The following is a 25934-nucleotide window of genomic DNA, read 5'->3' as shown; positions in this document are numbered from 1 at the left end:
CTCTCATGTAACTGACTGCTTCTCAGCCATCTCATCCTGGATGTCGTTACGCTTTCTTAAAATTAACATCTCCAAAACTGAACTCATTGTCTTTCCCCCACCCAGACTCCCTTCCCATCATGACCTCTCTATAATCGTTAACAACTCCACTATCTCCTCTGTCACCCAACTCCGCTGCCTAGGAGTCACTTTTGACTCCTCTCTCTCTTTTGCCCCCCACATTCAATCCCTTACCCAAGCCTGTTGCTTCCAACTCCGTAACATTGCCCGTATCCGTCCCTTCCTCTCTCAAGATGCCACCAAAACTGTCATCCATGCTCTCATCATTTCCCGCCTCGACTACTGCAACCTCCTCCTTACTGGCCTCCCCTGCTCCCACTTCGCCCCCCTCCACTCTATACTTAATGCGGCTGCGAGACTCATCTTCCTCTCACACCGCTCCTCCTCTGCCTCCCCTCTCTGTCTTGCCTTACACTGGCTCCCCTTCCCCTACAGAATCCTTTTCAAACTCCTCACCACCACTTACAAGGCTCTCTCCCAGTCTACTGCCCCTTATATCTCTAACCTCCTCTCCATTCACACTCCCGCCCGCTCCCTGCGCTCGGCCAATGATCGCCGCCTCTCCTCCACTCTGATTACCTCTTCCCACTCTAGAATACAAGACTTCTCCCGAGCTGCCCCCCTTCACTGGAACGACCTCCCTCGCTCCATCCGTCTCTCACCTAATCTGTGCTCCTTCAAGCGGGCACTTAAAACTCACCTGTTCCTTAAGGCCTACCAACCATCCACTTAACCTCTCACCTCTTCTGTTTCTCCCCTGGCTCCTTTTCTCTCCCCTTTGCTTCACTGGCTCCCTCTTGTGCCTGATTTTGTTTACCTTCCCTGAGGATGTAAGCAGGGCCCCTCTCCCCTGTCTCCACACCTGTTCTTCCGCTCCGTCTTTACAGTATTTGCCTGCCTGGAGTTTCTGAAGTTCTGGTACTTTGTGTTTATTGTTCTGTATTGTTTTACCCTGTATAGTGTACTGTTTGTGCCGTGTACGGCGCTGCGGAAACCTTGTGGCGCCTAACAAATAAACGATAATAATAATAATAATAATAATAATAATAATCATTCAGGGATTTTAAACATTTTGCATTATAATAACATTTTAACAGATTTTCAAAACTGGACACCAACTTTGTAGAAGCCAATCAAACAACAACAAAGCTTCATGAACAAGCAAGAGAGAACAGCAAGTGCAATTTACATGTCTTTTGGGATTGTCTGTTTGCAGCTTCCACACACCAACCCCTAGAAAAAGAGCAGTATACATCTCTCTCTCTCTGACCACACAGGACACAGAACCACTAGGGCTTATAAATAAGGCACTATATTGTAACCTCTGGACCCAGGGGGAGAGGTATGCTCCAGGAGCTAACTGACAAAGTTCGCTGAAGTTATTGGCAGTATGGGGCAATGTAACGCCACTGCAGCTGTGCAACTGCATATGTTCCACGATTGGAGAAGAATGATATCTCCCAGAAAATTCTACTGCTGCTAGGGAGATGCTATAGGAGTAGTTGAGCCACCGCAGTGTATGTGCCTGCTCAAAGGGAGATAAAAAGTCAACAAAACAGGGTCTGTGAGGAGATATCTGAGAGAGAAGTGTGTGGTGATACAGAGGGGCTGAAGGAGGAAGACACCATGTTTGAGAAAGGAGATGAAACAGAACTGAAGGAGAGAGAGAGAGAGAGAGACAGTGAGGGGAGAAGGAAATGGAACCAGAGGCTGCCATTTAGGATAGAGTAGAAAGCAGCTGCAGCTGCCACTGAGAAAGAGTTCAGACAGGGAGCATTGCAATTGAGGATTTACAGATAATTATAGCTGGTTTTATTACTTATTTACAACTAGCTGAATTATCCAGCATTGCCTGGGTATAAATCATAATAAAATAAAAGTTATAAAATTATCGATGAGTTTGAGGAAACTGTCAACATTTTAAAAATAATTCTAGCTAAGATGACATCCAAATCCATCCAGTGGAAGGCCCAGAACAGGCTTCCTGTGTCAAAGTTCTGCCCAATATACACCAGCTGAAGGTCTGAATGGGACCCCAAGAACTCCATTAGGCATTCCATACCAATTGCCATCCTTCTGTGAAGTTTTCATCCAAATCCATACAGTGGAAGGCCCAAAACATGGTTGGGATGGCCGACTGGGACCCAACCACCCCCAAATCCTATTCAGGATCCAACTGGAGTACCTTGCATTGATTTTATCTCAATCGGTGCAAAGGTGTCCAAATGCAGGCTCAGAACAGGCTTCCCAGGTCTAAGTTCTGCACAGCCTATACCAATGGGAAGTCCGACCAGGACTTTAACTCCCTTAAAACCTGGCCAGGATCCAATTGGACCACCTTGTGTTGGTTTCATTCCAATTGGTGCAGGGGTGTCCAAATGCAGGCTCATAACAGGCTCTCCAGGTCAAAGTTCTGCCCAGTGTACACTAACGGGAGGTCCCACCAGGATCTTAGCCCTTCTAAAACCAGGGCAGGATCCAACTGGACAACTTCGCATTGGTTTCATCCCAATCAGTGCAGGGGTGTCTGAATGCAGGCTTAGAACAGGTTATAGCTACCAACCATCAGTGCTGGAAGTATTAGACAGAGGGAAACATTACAGCAGGGCGGATCTGAGAGCACTCACCCAAAACACACACGTTACCAAAATAATAGCTTTAGAAAGTAAGTCTTTAAATTTTATTGAATGTGCACAATTTCAAGAGTTGATAGAACAGAGATGGCAGCTGCATAGTATTATTTTAAGGCAAAGCTATACCAACACAAAAATAAAACAAAGCTATTAAGCACCCTCTGTAGATTTTACTTTTTGTGCTGTGCTGTGCTGCCTGCTACTACCACCGATAATATAGATGGCTGATAGGAAGAGGAATCAGACCTGGAGTCCAAAGCATTGGAGCCGATTAAAGTGATTGCAATTTGAAAGCAGAATTTAAAATAAATTCATGTGATTCACAGATTGTGAATCAATTTTTGGCTGAACTGATGCAAGCAAAATTTCTGATGCACACAACCCTATATTTAAGCTCTGTAGAATAGCTATATGATAACCCTATAGTGGTGTGTATGGAATTGAAGTGTCAGTCTGAAAAAATAGGATAAAAGTAAGTTATGCACTGATTAAAGTTCAGGTTGCCCTAGGCTAATATGCTTGAAGAACACCCTCTCACCTTCTGCGTCAGGCTAAGGTGGTAGTAAAAGGGGGCTCAGCCTTAATTTAGAATCCGGCTCACCACCTATGTTTATGTTCCCATGTTTTCTAAACTCAGCTCCACTTAGCATTTTAAAAGGGTCATGGCAAACTTTGTCACTCATTTTGTTTTCATTAAAATCAGAACTATATCGTAGAATGGAGGCATGAACAGGCGCTACTGAGTGTGAACTTGTGAAGGGGCAGGGGGATGTCACACCTTCACCTGTCACCATTCTTATCTCTCCTACTTGCCTATCCTCAAGACATCCACTGAAGCATGTTTTCAGCCTTTACAAAATACATCAAGAAAAATACCTTCCTACTTTTTTCTATCATGTTTTATTTTCACTTCTTTTTACTATGCTCTTATATTTTAAAATTAATTTCAGCTTATACCTCTCCCTGTCACAACTATGCACCCCTAAAAATAGGCTGCAGCTTAGACAGCCTATTGGATAATCAGGTTAAGTCTATACAAATAAGCAATGAGTATATAATAAATCATATGTAATACCCTGCAAATCACAGGTATATTACTGCATGCACTCATACAATTCATTCAAAACTCCATCTCCCAGACCAAACTGCCTCTGGGAAATTCAATGCAAATTGTATTAGCCATTTTGGGGTGGAAAAACTGAAAACTACAGCCCCAGACTGCTTAATAGAGCCCCAGACTACACTAGAAACATACAGCAACAGCTAGACACTGCAATAAGTTACACAAAGCCTCTGAAAAAAGGGCATTTTGGCCCCAGAATGAACTAGAAGATTCTTGGGGAAATGCACGATTTTGTAATCTAAGTAACTATTGGGGGAAAGGGGATGGGAAAAAAATGGACTGCTAGAGGCTAATGGATGTTTTGCTGTGAAGTGTGCTGTGAAGGCTACCTGGAATAAGGAAGGATCTTCCCTCAAATAGCCACTGAATGCTATTGATGAACTGTTGTCTTGAGGGAATTTTTGCAGCTAAAGTCCTAGGAGTAAATTTATCAAGCTGCAGGTTTGAAAAAGTGGAGATGTTACTTATTGCTACCAATCAGATTCTAGCTGCCTTTTTGTAGAATGTACTACCTAAATAATAGCTAGGGGCCTGATTCATTAAGGATCTTAAGTTAAGAAACTTCTTATTTCAGTCTCCTGGACAAAACCATGTTACAATGCAAGGGGTGCAAATTAGTATTCTGTTTTGCACATGTAGCACACAAATATCAACTTTAAATTTCAGTGTACAAATAAGCTATCAAGTATTTGTGTGCTACATGAAAAAACTGTTAGTATTTAACTTATGTGCAAAACAGAAAACTAATTTACACCCCTTGCATTGTAACACGGTTTTTGTCCAGGAGACTGAAATAAGAAGTTTCTTAAGTTAAGATCCTTAATGAATTAGGCCCTAGAATCTGATTGGTTGCTATATTCAACATCTCCACTTTTTCAAACCCACAGCTTGATAAATTTACACCCTAGACTAAATCCAGCCCATAAAAAAACATCTTTGGAGAAACAGGAAAAAGTTTGCTACTGCCTATCAGATGTCAGTAGGACCCATAAGACAGATACATTTATGGTTTATTTTGCTTTGATATGTTCAAGTTATTTAAGCCAAACAAGTAGACATCAAACTGTGTTATTAAAACCTCTGACTGGGATTGTAAGATTGCTATTGACACGTTATGTTGGTGTGAAGGAAGAGTTTATTCCAAATCTGCTATATTTAAAGTTATCTACAAGCTGACTCAGTGTGCAAGAGACATAGAGAGCAATCATTTGTTACAATAATTTGTCCATATTGCATCAGTGGTATGATTCTATTGTGAAACTACCTAAAATGGTTGCTGATGAGAGAATTGCAAGTTGTTTAACTCTACAATTGTTGGGAGTTATCGATTACTGATTGAATCTGATACAAGTAAATAAGATTAATGTGTCCTGCTGAAACTTTGCTTTTTTGCAAAGTGACCCTAATCTATAGTAATTTTGCTAAAGCATCTAACCTGAATGAGCTGGATTAATCCTTATTTCATCTCTACTGATTTTGTGTGATAAGTGGTGTATAATTGAACTAAAAGTCTATCGTGATTGATTTGTCTACATAATCTGCTGCAGCAGCATTTAGTGTAATGGTCTAATTAACTTATTAAAAACCGGTTGTCTCCTAAAGTATTTATCCAGTGAAATCCATTTCACTAAAGCACAGTGCCTAAATTTAAAGTGCGATATTTTTTCAGTGACCTATGGGTTGTGGTTATTTATGTTTGAATTTTATTAAACTAAGATTTCTAAAATGTTATTTAATTTGTGACAAGTTGAATAACATTGCCTATTGGAATCGTGGTTTTACTTCCCTACACTACTGCTACTTATTTGCTGGTGTGGTAAAACCTTATGCCACCAGCAAAGACAATAAACCCACAAGTTTAACCAGTTTTTAGCCCTATGTTCCTTTTTTTCATTATAAAACTACTGGGGGACCTTTGCCTCTCTAGCATACCCCCGGGCATGTAGAACCCTACCTTGCACTACTTCTGGGGTGTCAACCACCTGCCTTATTACATATACATGCAATTATTGTAACCTCTACAGTCATATAAATACATTTTAGATGACAGAACAAGCTTGTGGTGTTATTTGTACTATGCGTGCTCGAGAATATGCAGCAATCCAAATGCTTACACATAGAGACTTTTAGATTACATTAGCGGTTACATTATTCACACAAGTTGTCATTAGTAACACAACAGATGTGGCATCGTTGCTTGCAGAAATTAAGGATGTACAGAGTTTTCCAGCAGTTACATAACTGCTCTGCAAATATACAGAAAGCGATCTCATCACTAACAAATATGCAGAAATATTTTACAGGATTCCTTTTTTTGATATTTTGCAGGAGTATATGTATTCATGTCTCTTGTGCGATATTGAAACCAGCTCTGCCAAAAACGGCAGGCTACTGAACTATCATCTACAGGCAGATAGCATGCAAATTACTATGTTGCAAAATAGGTTTGTCAAATTGATCTATCTGAAGAGGTGTAAACAGCAAGGTTTGCCACACTGTAAATATCATATGCTTACTTTATCCTCTCAAAGATACCAGATAGAGCAAAAATAATTTAAGAGCAATTCAAGTAATTTAACACCAGCAGAAGATGAGGCGACTAGCAGAATATGTCAAAAGAAACCTGTCACAGAAGATCTACAGTCTCCCACTCCAGTTCTTACATGCACTTTAACATGCTTTACAAGAGAAAGGGAGAGGCAAAAGTATAGTAGTTATAAGTGCCAAAGGCAATGAAGAATGCGACTAGATAATTCAAGCAGTATTGCTGTGAACAACTTCCCCGATGAAAACACATCTGGGATATATTAATTATCTACTGGGCATTTATTTCTCATAGAAAGCAAATTTCCATTTACACAATGACAAGCAAACTAGCAGGAAAGCTGGAGGCCGTTTCATTTGTTCCAGCAGTGCCTTTCTGCTGCTGTGTGAGCAGTTTTGGATGACAATTTTGGACTTATCTATGTAATCAGCTGAGAATTATCTTTGCCATGAAGAGAAAATGAGACACTAAAGTTGCAGCATTCATATGATCTATAACATTAACTGGTTATTTATACAATAGACCATGCGATTTGGAAGTATTGGTTGTTTCTGGATTGTAAACCTCTAGCCATTACAAATGCATTCATGGATGATAATAATTAAAATCAACTATTTTTAGTGAAGCATTATCAAGGATGTCAATATTAAGTTTAATTCTGTCACCTGATGCAAAGTGAAAGCCGAACAGCGTAAGGAGGGGAGGCGCAGAACATAGCGACTTTATCGGTCCAGCTGTGCAAACCCAAAGCGATCTGCACTGTGCTTCATATATTAGGGCCATTTTAGCTTTAACAGCCATGTGGGTTTACATGTGCACTTTACATATGGCAGCAGCGCACAGGTGCTCGTTATATAAAAAAGTTATGTTTTTTTCTGTGTTGTACCTCAAGATTTCACACGTATTTTCTAGTTGTCAGACACACATTTATTTTTTTCACAGCGCATTGTGAAAAAAATCATGTCACATTAAAGTGCAACTTCCTACCACTATAGAACCACCCCTACATTTTCTTTTTTTCTTCTAAACTACTGCTCATTTATGACTCTAATTAATGAGTCAGTGGAGATCAGGACTGTCCTCATTACATTTGGCAATTTTGAATGTTTAAAGTTTTTTTCCATAGCGCAAGTAAAAATGTGTTTCTCTTCTGGGGCCTGAGTCATTAAGGAAAGTAAGGCAAAGGAGTAAATGTTCTCCGGGACAAACAGTGTTATAATGCAAGGGGTGCAAATTAGTTTATTACTTTGCACATAAGTTAAATACTGTCTGTTTTTTCATCTAGCACACAAATACTTAATAGCTTTATTATTACACCGAAAGTTAAAGTTGACCGAGGACATGCCCTATTCTAACTATAAATCTGTCCTTACATTTTAAATTTACTTCTCTCTCCAATGCAACATGGTATTGCCCAGGTGCAAAGTTACTCCTTTTTATTCTTTGCCCTCCTTAATGACTCAGGCCCATGAAGTGCAACCAGAAATAGCAAACTGCATCTCATTAAATACATAGGACTAGATCCCAATCTCCACCAGCTCTGGGCTGGTGCAAACTTCAAAATTTTTGAGTGAAAAGAGCTGTGTGCCATTGTGCAAAATAAGAATGCTCCAACTAATGTGCCTACTCCACCAATCCATCTCATTTTAATAATCTTATTTACACACAATGAAATCTCATGTTTGCACTGTAGCTGTGAAGCCATTCTGGAGTTAATAGTTAAAAATAGTGGCAGAGGTAAGTACGGATGTGAACTTGGTTCCTATGATCATCAATCAGTGAGTTTAGTATAAAGACAGAGGATGATAAATACCATACAAAATAAAGCTTTTAGATTTCAAGAGGGCTGACTTTGTAGCTGTGGGAAAATATGTAAGTGATTATTTGGCAGAGTGGAGGTATTGGAGTGCAGGAGCAGTAGGAAAAATTGAAAGAGTATAATTCTAAAAGGAACAGACCTTTTTGTCAGACAGGTTGGAAAAAACACAAGTAAAAGAAAGTAAATTTGGTTCTCAATTGTGGTAGGAAGCACTGTAAAAGCAGAAAGGTTTCTTTTAGGAAATATGAGCAGACTCAGAAGAATGAAGATAAAACAGTATATTTAGTTAAGTAAAAGGAAGCTACCAATGAAATCAGATGTGCAAAGGCTCATAATGAAAAAATGGCACAGTTGCTAAGTAGGGGTGACAAAACCTTTTTTATACAATATATATATAAGCAAAAGAGAAAAAAAACAAAAGGAAAGGGTAGCAAGACTAAAGACAGAGTAGAAAGATATTGTGGAGGAAAACATTTCTGAGTGTTTCTGTTCAGTGTTTACAGTCGAAGGAGAAGAAAAGAAAGCTGTCTTCTGTGGATGTTGCCTTGCCTATGCCAGATCCTGCCTGCAAGGGTACAGTTCCCATCACTGGATTTGGATCCTGATCACCTTTGTCTGGTCTTCATAAGACTGCCTTTGCCAGCAAACTGTGCCAGTTAATGCTGCTGGTCTCTCTTAGTAACCCCTATGATTTGGTTCTGATTTGTCTCCTGGTATCTGACTCCTGTTTGTCCCCTCATATTGCACCCTTTCCTGATACCCTGACTCCTGCTTCATTTGAATCCGATCCTGTTTACTCGTTGGTACTGTTGTGGATCTCACAACTTCTGACCTTGGCTTGTGTGACCTCTTGATTCTTTCTTGGCATCCAATGTCTCATGCTTTCTCAGGTAAACCTGGTGATCCTGCTATCCTGTACTAAAACTTATCCAATTGTGCCTGGTATTCAGTGTCTCCTACTTCCTCAGCTAAACCTGGAAATCCTGCTATCCTGTACCAGCACTTCTCCCATCGTGCCTGGTATCCAGTGTCTCCTTCTTTATCTGCTAAACCTGGTAATCCTGGTATTCTGTTCCTGCTGTTTCTATGGACTTAGCTTGTAGAGGTGCTGGCTATGTTATTAACTGAATATTTCAACTGGGCATAATAGTAGTCTCAGAAGACTGGAAAAGGGCATGTATGTCCTGCTTCACCAAAGTGGAAGTAGGAAAGAGTTTTGCAACTACAGACCAGTAAGTCTGAAAATATTGAGATTAATAGAAATGCTGGTAAAAGAAAAAAATGTACAATATCAATTCCAGCAAATTACAAGATGCCAAACAGATCATGTCAAACAAATATAACAGATTTTTTTTGTATAGTGACTAATGTAGTAGATCATCATGAAGCTCTAAATATAGCTTATCTAGATTTTAAGAAAGACCTTTGATACTGTTGAAAGATAGATGACAGAGAGTTGTAGTTAATGGAATACATATAGAAGAAGGAGGGAGTGGTTACCAGTGGAGTACCGCCAATGATCTGTTCTTGTACTAGTCCTCTTTAATATTTTTATTGGCAACATTAATTTTTAAGGGAAAGTATTTTTGCAGATGTATCAGGGCAGACACACAGGAGAGTTAATCAAAATTATAGATGATCTAGATAGATTAGTAGTAGTAAGAGTATGGCAACTGCAGTTCAATGCCAAAAATGCTAAATAATGCACGTGTGTCTGAATAATGTAAAAGCTGTATATAGTATTAACAATGCACAATTGGCAACTACTTTTTGGGAAGAACTTTTAACCGAAAGGGAGATGTGGAGATGCCACTATATATAGTGCCTATAGAAAATCATCATACCCTGTCAAAATCATTACCTGACACATTACACCATTAATGTGAAATAAATTAAATCAAACTTTTCCAGCTTCATTTATACATTTCGCCTTACAAGATTTAACTAATGTAATAAAGGCAATTATTCCGAAAAATTCCTAGAATAACAGGATTTGAAAAGTAATCAGTCCTCTGAATTAACACCTTTTGCTGTAATTACAGTCATCAGTCTGGTATGGTGTGTTTTGAGTGTTATGTTGAGTTTACGCCAAACATAGTGCTTGGTGGTGAGACGAAAAATATTGATCTTGGTCTCATCTGACCATATGATTTGGAGGGATGGCCTAATTTAGGCAAGGCGCTGGTGGTGCCATACGCTTTCCACTTCTTAATAATGCTTTGAAGTGTACTTGGAGCGAGAGTAAAATCCTTTGAAATCTTTCTTTAATCCTTCTGCTAACTTGTGCCTTTCCACAACTTTATCCTGGAACCCTTTGAAAGCACCTTTCCAACCATGGAGAATTCTTTGCCTTGCCATGCACTACGAATAGTTGAATCATCAAGGAATAGCAGGTCTTATTCTGAAGAAATCAAAACCACTACAATTGATGTCAAGTGATGGCCAATTCAAGACTCCACAAGTAAGAGCTACTAAAATAGTGCATGGTCCAAATCATCAAACTTACAGGAATGGCAGGGAAGGGAGAGGGGGATATGATAAAAGTTATCAAATATATCAACATTATTAACAATGTACAGGTGGAAAGCATTCAAAAGATGAAACATTAGAATAAAGGACATGCACTTAAACTGGGGGGTAGGAGATTTAGAGAAAAATGTAACAATTTCATTACAAAATGGTAATAGAAAGGTGAAGGTGGTAAAAGCTACTATTGTAGAATACTTTAAACATGCTGGGCCTGACTCATTAGGGAAAGTAAGGCAAAAAAGGAATAATCTTCTCCTGGACAAATCATGTTACAATGCAAAGGGTACAAATTAGTTTATTATTTTGCACATAAGTTAAATACTGGCTGTTTTTTCATGTAGCACATACATACTTAATAGTTTTATTTGTACACTAAAATTTAAAGTTGATCTAGGACATGCCGTACCCAACTATAAATCTGCTATCACATTTTAAATTTACCTCTCTCTTCAATGCAACATGGTTTTGCCAAGGTGCAAAGTTACTCCTTTTTTTTGCTTTGCTTTACTTAATGAATCAGGCCCGCTGAGTATAGACATGGGGCTATCTTAAATTTGAAAAAAGCTAAGGATCAAGGTTTTTAGAAATAAAAATGGGCAGGGTAGATGGCCGTATGGTTATTATCTATAGTCAAATTCTATATTTCTATGTTTATATTGTGCAGCAATAAGGATAACAACAAACTGGAGAAGTGCTTTAAACTAAGATGCAATGGGAAGCAGTCAAGGAGACCTGACGCAAATCCGTGTGACTAGAGAATTAATGTAAAAAATTATTTGGTCTTGTTTATTTTCCTGCTTTTTCTTTTGCTCAGATAGTTATGGCTGAAAGTTGTACATTAGCAGGGTCTATGGCCTGAGCAGACCATAATGAATTGCCTAGAATGAGACTCACTGTACTGATGACAATTTGTACAATTTATACCTGAAGCTCAGTGTCTTATGGAAATCCTGGTTTTCACTGGGTACCACTCAAGGGAAGGATGAACTTCACTATGGTTAAAACACAGGTTGCTGTTCCCAGCAAACCTCATTGTGTACCATTTAACTATACAGACAACTGAGACAAGAATTAATGCAAATTTATAGGCCAAGTTTAGGACAGGCACAAGTGGTTCAGAAAAATATAACAAGCCAGGGTCGGGGTCACAAGAAACAATCAGGGTCAAACAGCTAAAAATATGAATTTTATGAGGTTTCTTTTTTTAATCATTTTTCCATAAAATTTATACTTTATGGTAAAATACCAGCCAGGTTTTGCCAAAATAAAAACCAATGCCAAGGCAGGAGAAAGGTTTTAGAATAAAATCAAAAACATTAGTTCTCTTTCACATTAATTACTGTTGGCTAAGTTAAGTGAGCAAAGTTGCAGCAAAATTTTACACAAATCGAGTTTAGTGTTGGAACAGGGTATTTGGCAAAGGTGCAAAGCCCGGTCTCTACATTCTTCACATTCCGCTTTTGCTTTGTCATACGGCAGAGCACCATTCTGCACTGCATTTGTAAATGCTGTGACAATGATAGTCAATTCATTCTGCTGTTTCATGTGCTAGATGTAGAACTGGACATTTAAGGGCAAATTCAAGCAATGAACCGAGTGCAATTCTTCAGCAAAATGAGAAGCGTAAAAAATATTTAATGGAACAGTTTAGCAAATTTTGCTCATCTTTACTTTTGGCATTCTTACCACTGTCATGTTATGCACTTGTCTAAACATGAAGCCATTAAAAAGATCTATAATTTTACACATTAGGCCATTAAAAGAGTAATTCCTTTTACAGTCCATTGCCAGCAAAATAAAATTCAAGGTACTTGTGCTGACGTTTACAACACTTAATGTCCTTGTGCTGTCCTATTGATCTAAATGCTTAACCAATTACATCTCAAGCTACAATCTCCTATCATTGGGATAGTGCATGTGATTTTAAGTATTAATAATATGATTGAAAGGCTGAATAAATACATGATACATGCATATTATTCTTATACTTTTACTTATCTTACACTGTTAGCAAAAACTGCACTAAAATAAACATTTTAGATTATTAAAGATTTTACAATGCATATTCACCACATATTTCACTTACCATTGCCAGCGGTAAAACAGCCACAATGTCCCTTTCATTGACATATATTTTGGATATCCCAAATGCTGACACAGTTTGCCCAAGATATTCAACTTGCCAGGTGATTATCTGCACTCCAGAAGGGTCAGTTGCACTTCCAATCCTGAAGTCTATCTGGAAAATTTCATAGAAGTTTTCTTCAATGCTGCAACAAATGAGAAGAATGTCAGTATTTGTATTTTTGCTACCGAATCAAAATACTGTACTTCAAAGAGATATGGTGATAGAAATATTCAGATTAGCATAAAGTTTATTTGCAAATTTGGTTTATTTATAAAGTGTCTTCAAATTCTGTAAAAACGACAATTACACCCACATCTCACATCTGCCTGAAAAATACGTCACTAACTGTGAAAACCAATGCCATTCTCACATTGCCAGCATTAAGAATAAGATGTAGACATATAAAAATATCTTACAAAAAGACCATTATAGTTGAACTTTTTCTACAGATTTCCCTAAACACACTGAACAATACCTACTTCAGGTAACCAAATTTATCATCTATTAAAACATGGAAGGTAAAAAAAAAAGCTTATTGCTATGATAAAAACTACAAAAGGTTAGTTAAAGAAAGAAACGGAATGCAGAAATCTAAGGCCTGATTTAGAGTTCCATACAAAGCAAAGTTTTGAGTTCTACTTAACTTGCACTTGTGGCTCTCTACATCTGGAAAGGCAGGTGAGAGGCATGTTATTTACAGTAGAGACATGACAAGTGCAGCAAGCCCTGTGGAGATACAGCCTGCTTAGAGTACACTGAATATTCAGATAATCTTCAACTAAGAAGACATATCTGTTGCTGCTCCTGAAACCTTGGTGTAAAGATAGTTCTGTTGCTGTCGATGATAATCAGTACATATCCTTACTAGGTAAATAAATAAATAAAATAACCCCTCCGCCCACTTGCCATTAAAAAAGTAACCTGCACCACTGCTATAACCTGGTTATTGCTAAAGCATAGATACGACAAGAATGGGTTTCCTCTCCAAAAACCACAACCAGCACCAGGCTATGGCAGGTTGGGCTTGTCACACTATAACAGGTACCATATGTCATAATTTTATATCCCCCTAATCATCAGAATTTCCTAAGGCAATCAGGCCCACAAAAAAATGTGGATCCCTTCCAAGGCAAACCAGCCCCATGATGAATAGCACTAGGTCTCATCCTGGCATACTTTGATTGGTGCCTGTGAAAATTCTGCAAGCAAGTCCGTGGCTACCAGAGAATGCTGGCAGCTAGGACTCACTGGATTATGAGGTTCCACAAGCATGCATAACAGTAAATAAAAGTACATCCCCTTATGCATACTTGTCTACTCTCCAGGAATGTCTGGTAGACTTCTGATTTTTGGGTAGTTCTCCCAGATTACCAGTAGATCTTGCGCATCCTGCTAACTTCTTAGTAACTGTGAATTGTGCCATTTTGGCCATGCCCTCCCATGGTACAATGGCATGATCATAGCATTTTTCCCCACCCCCATGGCAAAATGCTATGATCGAGCCATTTGTGGTGCTAAACCTCCCTACACTTGACACTTGAGCTCCACTTTGAGATTTTTACAGTTGACAAGTATGACCAAGTATATCAGTATATTTCAATATGTTGCATATTAGTATATTAAAATATTTCAAATAAATACTCAAATATCCAAATTACTGGCTTAGTGCTCATGTATTTCAATAGGAAGCAACAAAAAACCTTGCTTGCATGCTGACTTAAAACTGAAAACTTAACATGGGAAATTATGTATCCAGCAAGTTGCTATGTCATGTGCCTAGAAAGATTTCTTAAACGTCCCCAAAAGAATGCCCCATGAAGTCCTCAGCTGTCTACTTGGTGGCTACTATATAAAGAAAACTATCCAATTTGGTGGACCAACCTATCTGCTGGCTATTGTACAGCAGGGCTCTCAGTCTAGAGATTAGTGTAGAGCAGACCTCCAGCTTGGTGACTGTTGTTCAGCAGATCCCCAATCTGGTGTCTACGGTTGAGCAGACCACCTGTATGATGACTAGTGAAGAATAGATTATTCAATTCTGGTGCCTAATGTACAGCAGTCCCCTCAAACTAGTGGCTATGGTAGAGCAGGCCTTCCAGTCTTGGAGCAGACCCCTCAATCTAGTGGCTAGGGTAGAGCAGGTCATCCTTACCCCAATCTGGTGGCTAGTGTTGAGCAGAAATCTCAGTCTTGTGATTATGTACTTACTGTACCCCTCTTGTATAGTGAGTTTTGTGCTCACTACTACTCATTTAATAAAATGATGCTAGTGGCACAAATATGTTATTATCGATAGCAACCAATCAAAATGTAGCCGCCTTTTTTCAATTGCAGATATGAAAATTAAAGCAAATGTCTGTGGTTGTTATGTCTTACATCACACATGTGCATGTATCCTACATTTTGCTTTCAGTTTCCAATTAGATTCATATAGGATAAAGTAAAACATTTTCTGCTGTAAACTGTGGACTTGAATATTCTAGATGCTAAAATGATGCAGCATTTGAAAATGGTGGTAATGATGGAAGTATCAGTCCGAAAAAGAAATACAGAATAATTTATTACTAAAACACTGGTGCACACATAACATGGCTACTCTGTGTCACATGGAATATTTTTATCTTGCCACGTAATCTTTATGGGATTGATATGCTGATAGACTCATGTGAAGCATACTGTACTGTCAAGTGTCACAAGTTCAAAAACACTGGAAATTATTGCCCTCTGATATCCACTACTTTCCCAAGTGACCACTGCATTCCAAAATGATCCCTTTGAAGAAATCACTCCAGTGTTAAAATTCATTCTTCACAAAGCCCATCTGAAACTGTGAGGTGCTTACATTTTAACAACAGGGGCCAAGTAAGTGAAAAAACACAGCTTACATTCCTGAGCTGCATAAACTGTCAGGAAACCAAATTTGGAAACAGTTTAGAATCCCTATTAAAGGCTTAATGACCAGGGTGATGAAATAATTCTGACACTGAGTACTGCAGCACCAAAAATCCGAAGACAATGAGGACGACAAGACAAAAATATAGACTTACTTTGAAAGAGACACTGAACATTTCCAACCTGTATCCTATAAATTGCAACCGCAGAAAATTCCGGCACTTGAAAATGATGTCACTTCATATGGTGACACTGTTTTAAAGCAGCAATGGCTCATTGGCGATCCTTCACCGGCAGCTTAACGCTGCCAATGAATGGAGTATCTGACCCTAGTGACTACTGCACATAACGCATTGTAAGCGCAGTAGACACTAGGACAAAGTGAGGCTTCTAAACTGTTATTTCTCTTTTTTTTCCCTATTTTAAAGCTTGTTTTTGTTAATAGTGTATCTCCTAGTAGGTCAGAATAGACCTTGGGGGACACTACAAACATATATATAAAAAAATTCAATAAGAACTAAAACAAACATGTAAGGCTTTATTTTTTCCTACACTAAGAGATAATCTGGGCCTTCTTCGACCCAGTAACTCTCACTGCTGTAGGGGGAATTACTGCATCTTGTATATGCTGCGCTGCATTCTGTGCAGCAATATACATGAAGCCAGAAGTTTGTGCAGTGAAGCATACACAGGTTAAAGGACAAAACTTGTGTGACAAACAGGGATGAAGTACTGAAATAGAACTGCAAAGCAAAATTTAACTTTTGCTTATAAACATGGACATTAAGAAGCAAAGCATTTATAATCTGGCAATCTGTCTTTGTTTTAACAGAACATTCAAAGCAAATTTACAAAGCATTCCGAACATGGGGGCACATTTATCAATATTCACATAAAGTGAAAAGTAGTTTTCAATCCTTATCGCAATGATAAGGATTGAACTATTTCTCACATTTATGTACAGCCCTGCACAGAAACAGCAGTTCCGAAAAACTGCTGTTTCTGTGATGTAAAAAATCATACTTACCCCCCTCTTCGGAAGCGCTGTCTCCGGATCTTCTCCTCGTTCTTTTCATTCTTCAATTGCGCATGTGCAGTTCCAAGAACTGCACATGCGCACAAAGATCCCCGCTCTGTCTCTGCAACTATCGTTGCAGAGAGAGAGTGGTGAGTGACAGGGAGGGATCATGCTCGGAGCAGAGCTGACAGCATTGGATTTCTCTAATTCTAAAAAATGTACGCCAGCTTTTTTCGGAACTTGTTAGATTTGAGCTGGGAGCAGTCACCATACTGTAGAATGATGACTGCTCCCAAAAATGAAGAGGAGTGCAAAGCAGCAGATATCCACGATATCTGCTGCGATGCACCTTTCATAAATATCCCGAGCTTAATTTCACGGTAAGTGCACAATAGTGCACTACCGTGCTTTCATAAATATGCCCCATGGTTGTTCATATAAACACAGTATTCAATTGGGATTATCAAGAAATGTTTGTGTGTGATATTAGCAAGTATTTATTTTTGCTGTTTCAGCTCATTTGAAGATTGATTTTTACACCATTATGAGGCTTATGCTACAGTTGGATGCTTTGAAGGGGATGATGGGCAGAAGGAGAGCAGACAATATACCACAGATAATGGATTCGTCTATTGGTGTCTCAGCACCTCAGCAAAGGGCACATCAAGGAATTGTGGAAGTATCTTCAAAAGTTTCATGATTATACCGGGATGACTATTGCTGCTTTTAATGCAAGATTGTAGAACCATACCTTATTAAATCTAATACCTACATGAGAACTACGATATCTGCAGAAGAGATACTGCTGATCACCTTGAGATAAGTTATTATTATAAAGAAACGAATCAGCCAGTGCAGAGACTGTCAAGAAAAGGAGGCTGATTGGCAAACTTTTTTTACCCTTTCACTTATGGACGAATACAGAGCGATGTGTGGTTTGAAATCAAGAAAGATTGGGATGACGTGTGCTCTACAGTGCTATATTTCATCAAGTTTTAAAATGGATATAGGTGGCCACTATTCTTACAATTAGAACCCCATCTTACAGGTGGAGCTTCCCAAGACATTGGAGGAGAAGATTGTATAACTTTCCCCGATGTGAGTAATTATCCTCTGTTATAACAGGACTTTTGCCTACACTAATTTTAACAATCCCTTGTGGAACCATTAAATGAGGAATTACTACTAATTTAATCTGTTTGCATTGAGCAAATGATTGCTTTGAATTGTGAGCCGATTATCTTCAGCTTGAATGAACGCATTGTTTTACCTTTAAAAGTGTTAATGTTCTATCATTAATACATGTTTCAATTATTCATAAATTTGTAGCTAGTGCTTAATGCAGCTAAATTCTGCCTATAAACTATTTAATTTTTTCAATTTATTTAAATATACCATAGTGTAGCCACTAAATGATGTATTCTTTTTATATATGTATATAAAATTAGGAGTTGTTTTGAGCACTGTGTAACAGCAGTTGGAGACACACAATACTTAAACATAACTTTTCAGTATAATATATATATATATATATATATATATATATATATATATATATATATATATATATATATATATATATATATTTCTATACATAGATATATATATATATCTATACATAGATATATATGCACATATCTATATATATAGCTGTATATATATTAGCCCCCCAGAATGCTATTAACAATTTTTTTTCCCGAATTTATTACTATAAACTGTATATTATAGTTTCCCCTGTTGGGAATAATAAAATTATTAGACATCAATGAGGAAATTGCCTGTATAAAAGTAACCCATAATAAGGATTTTTTTTCATACAGGTCCTGAGGCACACAATTGGCTTCTAATATATTTTCCTACTTCCTGGGATAGGAGCAGCTTCACTTATAATTGACATTTGAAACATAAAAGTGCTGCTATTATCAGAATTCCATTTATTCCTATTGTGTTATTGTGCTGTTAACGACTACGATGTTATTGCATTAAATATATGTAAAATTTGCTGATTAATCACTATGGTTGAGTGGAACCAAAAATAAATGTAAATATTTCTCAATACTGTATTCTAAATATTTTCACCTTTGCTGGGGCCTTCTGATAGCAAGTGTACAATTTATGATCCTTCTTTTCTCTAGTATAGAAACACAACCCAAGAGGAAAAGTTAGATCTATCCTGGCAATTTAGCAAAATTTTACCTTGAAATATATACTTATATGTATACTGTATACTTATATGTTAAATACTAATGATTGAGTATAAAGAAATTAAAATTGAAAACTGTTACAAAAAGGTATATTATGCCCTTGGAAACACAATTATAAAGTGTTATTTCTAACAGAAATAAAACAATTTTGGAATATTTTTTCCGTTGTAATATTAAAAAGCTAACAACAAATGTACTTAACAATATTAAAGAATTAACAACAATGAAAACAACTGAGAAATTCTATTTACAAATTAGGAACATTAAAGGTTCTGAAAATAGTGGTTTTGTTCAGAGGATGATTGGTAGGCAGACCAGACCCTTGACCTTTAAAGGTCATCGCGTGGTAGTGGAAGGTGATGTTCTGCTATGTGTAGCCTGTGTGCGGCATACTCTTGTTGTAGATTGTTCATATGTTGTGATAGAACTGTCTGTGTATATCTGTAATACTAATGCGAAGTGAGCAGCAAAGGCAGTGGGGCGAGTACAAAGTTTCTGTTAGGGCACAGTTATAATGACCATGAGGGCACCAAATTATAGGCTGGGGAAAATAACTACACAGACCATCAGTTTCCAATTCCACACTCCTCCTAGACTGCATGTCCAGCATCAGTTTTTTTCCAAAGCTGCAGGTGCAGCCTGGTGGGAGCATGTTCACACCCCCATAGGCTGCACACACAACCTTGCAAGGTCTCCAAGATGTGGCTGCGTCAGATTTTACATAATTTGAGCAGTCCTAGAAAATTACCTTAAAATGTAATTGTTTGTAATTCTTGTGGATAATGATACCAAATATGTTTACTTTTTATCAAGATCGTCAAGCTACTAGCAAAAAAAATATATTTGTTTTATTCTGGGGTTTTTAACTTATTGTTTTACATTTTTTATCCAGGAAAGCATTTGGAAGTAATCAGAGGCCCCCAAAATGCCTTTTCTAGAGTTATTTCTATAACATTACTAACGCATACTGAATCTATAATAGCAATGCCAGTGATGTCTTAAAAGGGATAGCTGACTCAGCTATCCTAAGCCTGCCGACCCAGAGAGACATCACTTGGCAATAATAATAAAGAAGTAGTTATTATCTATTGCCTGCTCCTTTCTGGCCATATCATCTCTAGTATGATCCAGTCACACAGCAATGTTTGTCAGATGGTTGTTGTCTTGTCTGGATTGTGTAACAGGTGGTAATAAGGTAATCTAGTGAGGTTAAGAGGGTGGTTGAGGAATATTATAAGCTTATCTGAAGAGGTGGGTTTTCAGAGAACGCTTGAAAGTTTGTAGACCAGAATAAAGTCTTATTGTGCATGGGAGGAAATTACATTGAGTGGCTGCAGCCAAAAAAAAGTCCTGCAACCGGGAACGGAGGATGTAATGAGGGTGGATGAGAGATGCAGATCTTGTGCAGAACAATATTGTGGACTTGGGAAATATTTTAAGACAAGAGAGGAGATGTATGTTGGTGCAGCTTTGTTGATGGCCTTGTAGGTTATTAAAAGTTTTTTATATTGGATTCTGTAAAAAACAGGCAACCACACTGAGTGGCTCAGCAGAGGAATAACGAGTTGCAAGGAAAATCAATGTAGTCGCTGCATGAAAAATAGATTGTAGGGGTTTGAGTGTGTTTTTGGGAAGGCCAGTAAGGAGGGAATTGCAATAGTCAATGCAGGTGATGATAAGTGCATGAATTAAGATTTTTTTGCAGTGTCCTGTGTAAGATATGCGCATTTTCTGGGAATGTTTTTAGATGTATGTAACATGATTTAGATATAGAGTCAATGTGGGAAACAAAGGATCACACCTAGGCATCGAGCTTGAGGGGTGGGATTTATTTTAATGTTGTCAACAGAAATAGAAATGACAGATAGGTAACTTCTGTTAAAAGGTGTGAATATTATTAATCCATACTTGCCAACTCCCGAAAACTTGCTTCCGGGAGTTGGGGGCGTGACTGGAGGGCAAGGTCAATCGCGTCATTTTGGCCATGCCCCCCGCGAAACCGTGCTGTACATCGCGGGGGCGGGGGCAAAATGACGCGATTGGCCTCGCCCCGCCCCCTCCCATCCTCCAAAATGGCGTGATTCACCGAGAATCGCGTTAAATGATGTGATTCTCAGTGAAATCTTGGATCAGGGAGAAATGCTAGCTTCCCCGGGAGCCCGGGAGACTGACCCGAATTTTGGGAGTCTCCCGGACTTTCCGGGAGAGTTGGCAAGTATGATGTAATCAAGTCAAGTGTAATATGCACAATGCATAACTTATTTACAGTAAATGGTCCTTAGTGAGACATGTGACTTACACTATAAGAGAGAAGATGGATAATGTAAAAAAAACAATCTGAACATGTTGGGTGAACAGTGGCAGAACTAATTAATGTAATTAACATCAGAACTGTTCAGCGCAGAAAGCCGTATTTACTGTCATTTGTATTTGTATGCAGAATGTCTAATACAACTGCTACACTTTGCATTTAGAAATAAGCTGCAATGGGGCAGGGACTGATGTGAGTGCGTTCTCTGTGTAGTGCTGCAGAATTAACGGTGCTATATAAATAGATGATGGTGATGAAATAGGAAGAACTCACAATCTATTCCAAAGATATAGTGCATACTGATCAAAGTATATTTAACATAAAAATGTGGTAAAAGCAGCATATGTGAACATAGGGTAAATATAATCAAAGCATACCACTTTTGTAAAGAGCAATTTAAAGGGATAAGCAAAAAACAAAAAAAAAATTTCCAAAGATACCAATTGCCATACAGTAAAGGAGGGAATGCAAGGGGAATCAGTAAAAGATGTTCTGCAGCAGCAAAGTCATACGTGGAAATGGGAAGGAAGTAGTGGAAGACCAAATTAAAAATAGACATGATGGTTATATTCTGCATACTTACTAGAGGAATGTTCCACACAGAGGAGTAGGTAGACTTTTTTGACCCCATTACAACATTTTGCAAAGGCTTTGATAGGGAAGGCAGGCCTCCCTCATCTGTGTGCCCCATAGCCACTGAACCCTGTGCATTTCATCTTGGATGTCCTCTTGCCAGCTCAAACTTAATCTTTCAAAAATAGAATTAATAATATTCCCACCCAACAATAGAAGCTCCCTGCTTGACATTTCTATTTCTGTTGACAACATGACAATAAATCCCACCCAAGCTCGCTGCCTAGGTGTAATCCTGGACACGCAACTATACTTTGTTCCCCACATCAACTCTGTATAAACATCAGGCTGCATACATCTAAAAAACATTTCCAGAATACTTACATATCTCACACAAGACACTGCAAAAACATTAATTCATGCACTCATCATCTCCCGCATCGACTATTATAATTCCCTCCTTACTGGTCTTCCCAAAATCAGTCTTGAGCCCCTACGATCTACTTTGCATGCAGCAGCTAGATTGATTTTCCTTGCAAATCGCTTTTCATCTGCTGAATCACTCTGTCAGTCTCTACATTGGTTGTCTGTTTTTCAACAAATCCAATAAAAAATTATTCTACTAACATAAAAGGCCATCAACAAAATTGCACCGAAATACATCTCCTCACATGTCTCAAAATATTTTTCAATTCGACACCTCTGTTCTGCACAAATTATGTGCCTTTCTTCCACTCTCATCACTTCCTTTCTCGGTTACAGGACTTTTTTCAGGCTGCACCCACTTTATGAAATTCAATCCCTCGCACCACAAGATTTCAAACCTTCAAGCGTTCTCTAAAAACCCACCTCTCCTGACAAGCTTATAATATTTCTCTACCACCCTATTAATCTCCCTAAGTTACCCTAATACCACCCGCTACACAAGACAGCAACCCCCTGACCAACATAGTTGTGTGACTGAGCATACACCCCTCTAAATACTTTGGAACCTTTGCATTCTAGCTGGACAAATATTCAATATGATGTAGCACTTATCCTTTTGTATGAAAACATTGTCCCATAGATTGTAAGCTTGCGAGCAGGGCCATCTTACCTCTCTGTATGTATGCATTACCCAGCATTGTTTTATTACTGTTTGTTCCCAATTGTAAAGCGCTACGGAATCTGCTGGTGCTATATAAATAAATGTTGATGATGATAATGAACTATGGTAGTTCAAGGCTGCCAAGAGTATTTCTGGGTACAGCAACTTCATGGGTTTCCCCATATAGGCGGCCAGTACAGTAAAGTATGTGGCGGCTCACCATCAAAGCGTTAAAGGGGGTGTGATTTTAACATTGAGAGCGTGGCTGTACATAATTGGGGGCATGCCTAGCAAAGGAAAAAGTGCTAGGCCACCCTTCTACAGAAAAAACCCTGCATTGCTGTGTACACCATTGGCAGAAGCGACCCTCTGACACCCGCTCTTCATTTGATCCCACAAATGAAGAGGAAGTATCTACTCTCTTCTAATATTTCTACTCTACCTCCTGTACTCTTGATCCAACACCGTCGCAAATCGATAGATCCCTGTCTGCTGTGCTCATTCCGCTTCTAACTAAAATTTGTAATCTCTCGCTCTCTACTGGTATCTTCCCATCACTACACAAGCATGCAGTGATTACTACTATTCTGAAAAAAACAAAATTCTGACCTAAACTCTCTCTCAGATTACTGTCCCATCTCCCAGCTCTCATGCCCGTCCAAGTTTCTAGAGAGACTTACTTACACTCGCCTCACACACTGTCTTACAGCAAACAACTTATTGGATCCTTTTCAGTCAGGCTTTCACTCTCAACACTTCACAGATACTGCGTTGACTAAAGTCATGAATAATTTGATCACTGCTAAAACCAAAGGCCATTACTCTATTCTAATTCTCCTGGATCTCTTTGCTGCATTCAACACTGTTGACCACTCTCTTCTCATACAAATGCTACAATCCCTAGGTCTTCAAGACACTGTCCTATCCTGATTCTCATCCTACATTTCTAATTGCTCTTTCAGTGTTCATTTTTCTGGATCAAATTTTGCTCCTCTTCCTTTATCAGTAAGAGTCCCACAAGTCCTCTGCTGTGCTCTATATATACCACTTTTCTTGTAAATCTAATAAGCTCCTTTGGATTTTAGTATCATCTCTATGCAGATGATACCCAAATGTATCTATCCTCTCCTAATCTCTTGCCATCTGTGTTGTCCCGTGTAACTGACTGTCTTTTTGCCATTTCATCTTGCATGTCCTCTCACCAACTCAAACTCAATCTTTTGAAAGCAGAGTTAATAATATTCACACCCACCAATAGAAGTTACCTACCTGTCATTTTTATTTCTGTTGACAACATTACCATAAATCCCACCCTCCAAGCTCGATGCCTAGGTGTGATCCTTGACTCAGAACTATCCTTTGTTCCCCACATCAACTCTATATCTAAATTACGTTTCATACATCTGAAAAACATTTCCAGAATACTCACATATCTTACACAAGACACTGCAAAAACTTTAATTAATGCATTCACCATCGCCCGTATTGACTATTGCAATTCCCTCTAAACAGACTGAAACCCCTACGATCTATTTTGCATACAGCGGCCAGACTGATAAAATTCTTCTACTAACATACAAGGCCATTAACAAAATTGCACCAACATATTTCTCCTCACTTGTTTAAAAATATCTCCCAACTCGACACCTCCTTTCTGCACAAGATCTGCGTCGCTTATCCACACTCATTACATCCTCCCATTCCCACTTACAACACTTTTTTCGAGCAGCACCCACTCTGTGAAATTCCCTCCCTTTCACAATAAGACTTTCCTGTGGTCTACAAACTTTCAAGCATTCTCTGAAATCCCACCTCTTCAGGCAAGTTTATAATAATCCTCAACCACTTTCTTAACCTCACTAGGTTACCATATTACCACCCTTAACACAATTCACACAAGACAACAACCCTCTGACCCCAGACCAACATTGTTGTGTGACTGGATCACATAGCATACAAATCACTATTTACCTTTGCAATCTGGCTGGACCAATATGTAGTATGTAGATTTAACCTCATGTATCTGACTCCCATTACCTAAAGATTGTAAACTTGCGAGCAGGGCCCTCTTACCTCTTTGTCTGTTTTACCCAGTATTGTTTATTACTGTGTTTGTCCTCAAATGTAAAGCGCTATGGAATTTGCTGGCACTATATAAATAAATGTTGATGATGATGATGATATATAATAGACCAGTGGTGTTAATATAAATATTTAATGGCTGTCCTTAATTACTTTCAATAGATATATTGTTAAACAGTGTCTCTAGAGTCCCCATTTTCTTGTTTACTAAATCTTTTTCCATAATCATTACACTTTCTCTTAAAAAGTATGATCACTATGTCAAGTAATTATCTTATCTCACTTCACCAAATCTGTTTCTGTTTGATGGGATGCACAAGTAAAATAGCAAATTTGGGAATATATATTTTTATTATATTAGACACTTATGTTTGAAACTTAAAGCTAGTGAATTCATTTTGACAGAAAATGTGGACCGTATATAATATATAGCGGTCACTTCATTGAACGTTGACAGAAATATTTAATCTTATTTTATTTGTTTTTTTTTAAACTTAACCTTTTGTAGGACCTCATGTAACAAAGGCAGTATGACATGTTCCTAATTATCAAACCTATCATTTATTTTTGTAATTTTTTGTAGTTGTCTTGGACTAAAACACACATCTGTCCAGTTGTGTTCCAAATACTAAATTCTCCTACTTCTGAACACAAATACCTGCTTCGTGCAGTTGTTGTGGTTAAAGTGTTATTATTTTGACCTTGTGAAAACGGGTGATGAAACAAAAAAACAGCAGAGTGACAATGCAAGTGTAAACACTATTCAAATTGTTCCTGCCCATTAATGGAACTTTGGGATTAGTATGCTGCAACAGAGGCCAAGGGAGAGTCCCAAAGAGCAATGGCACTGGAATTCTCAACTGAAAACTATGTTTCAGTGTCGTGAACATAGAGAACTTACAGTTATTTATAAGGAATAAATCATAACTG

General features: G+C 38.3%; 1 protein-coding gene across 1 annotated transcript in view; it reads right to left on the bottom strand.

Moving 5' to 3' along the window:
• TMEM132D (transmembrane protein 132D) overlaps window positions 1-25934 on the bottom strand; it is a 779572-nt gene that overhangs the window by 247661 nt on the left and 505977 nt on the right. Inside the window, exon 4 of the mRNA XM_075176771.1 lies at window positions 12796-12979. Coding sequence (XP_075032872.1) covers window positions 12796-12979 — 184 coding nt within the window. The remainder of the gene's footprint in view (window positions 1-12795; window positions 12980-25934) is intronic.

The sequence above is a fragment of the Mixophyes fleayi genome, chromosome 1, assembly GCF_038048845.1.
Source record: "Mixophyes fleayi isolate aMixFle1 chromosome 1, aMixFle1.hap1, whole genome shotgun sequence".
Lineage (NCBI taxonomy): Eukaryota > Metazoa > Chordata > Amphibia > Anura > Limnodynastidae > Mixophyes > Mixophyes fleayi.
The sequence above is the reverse complement of the archived record's forward strand: the minus strand, read 5'-3'. Positions and strand labels throughout refer to the sequence as shown.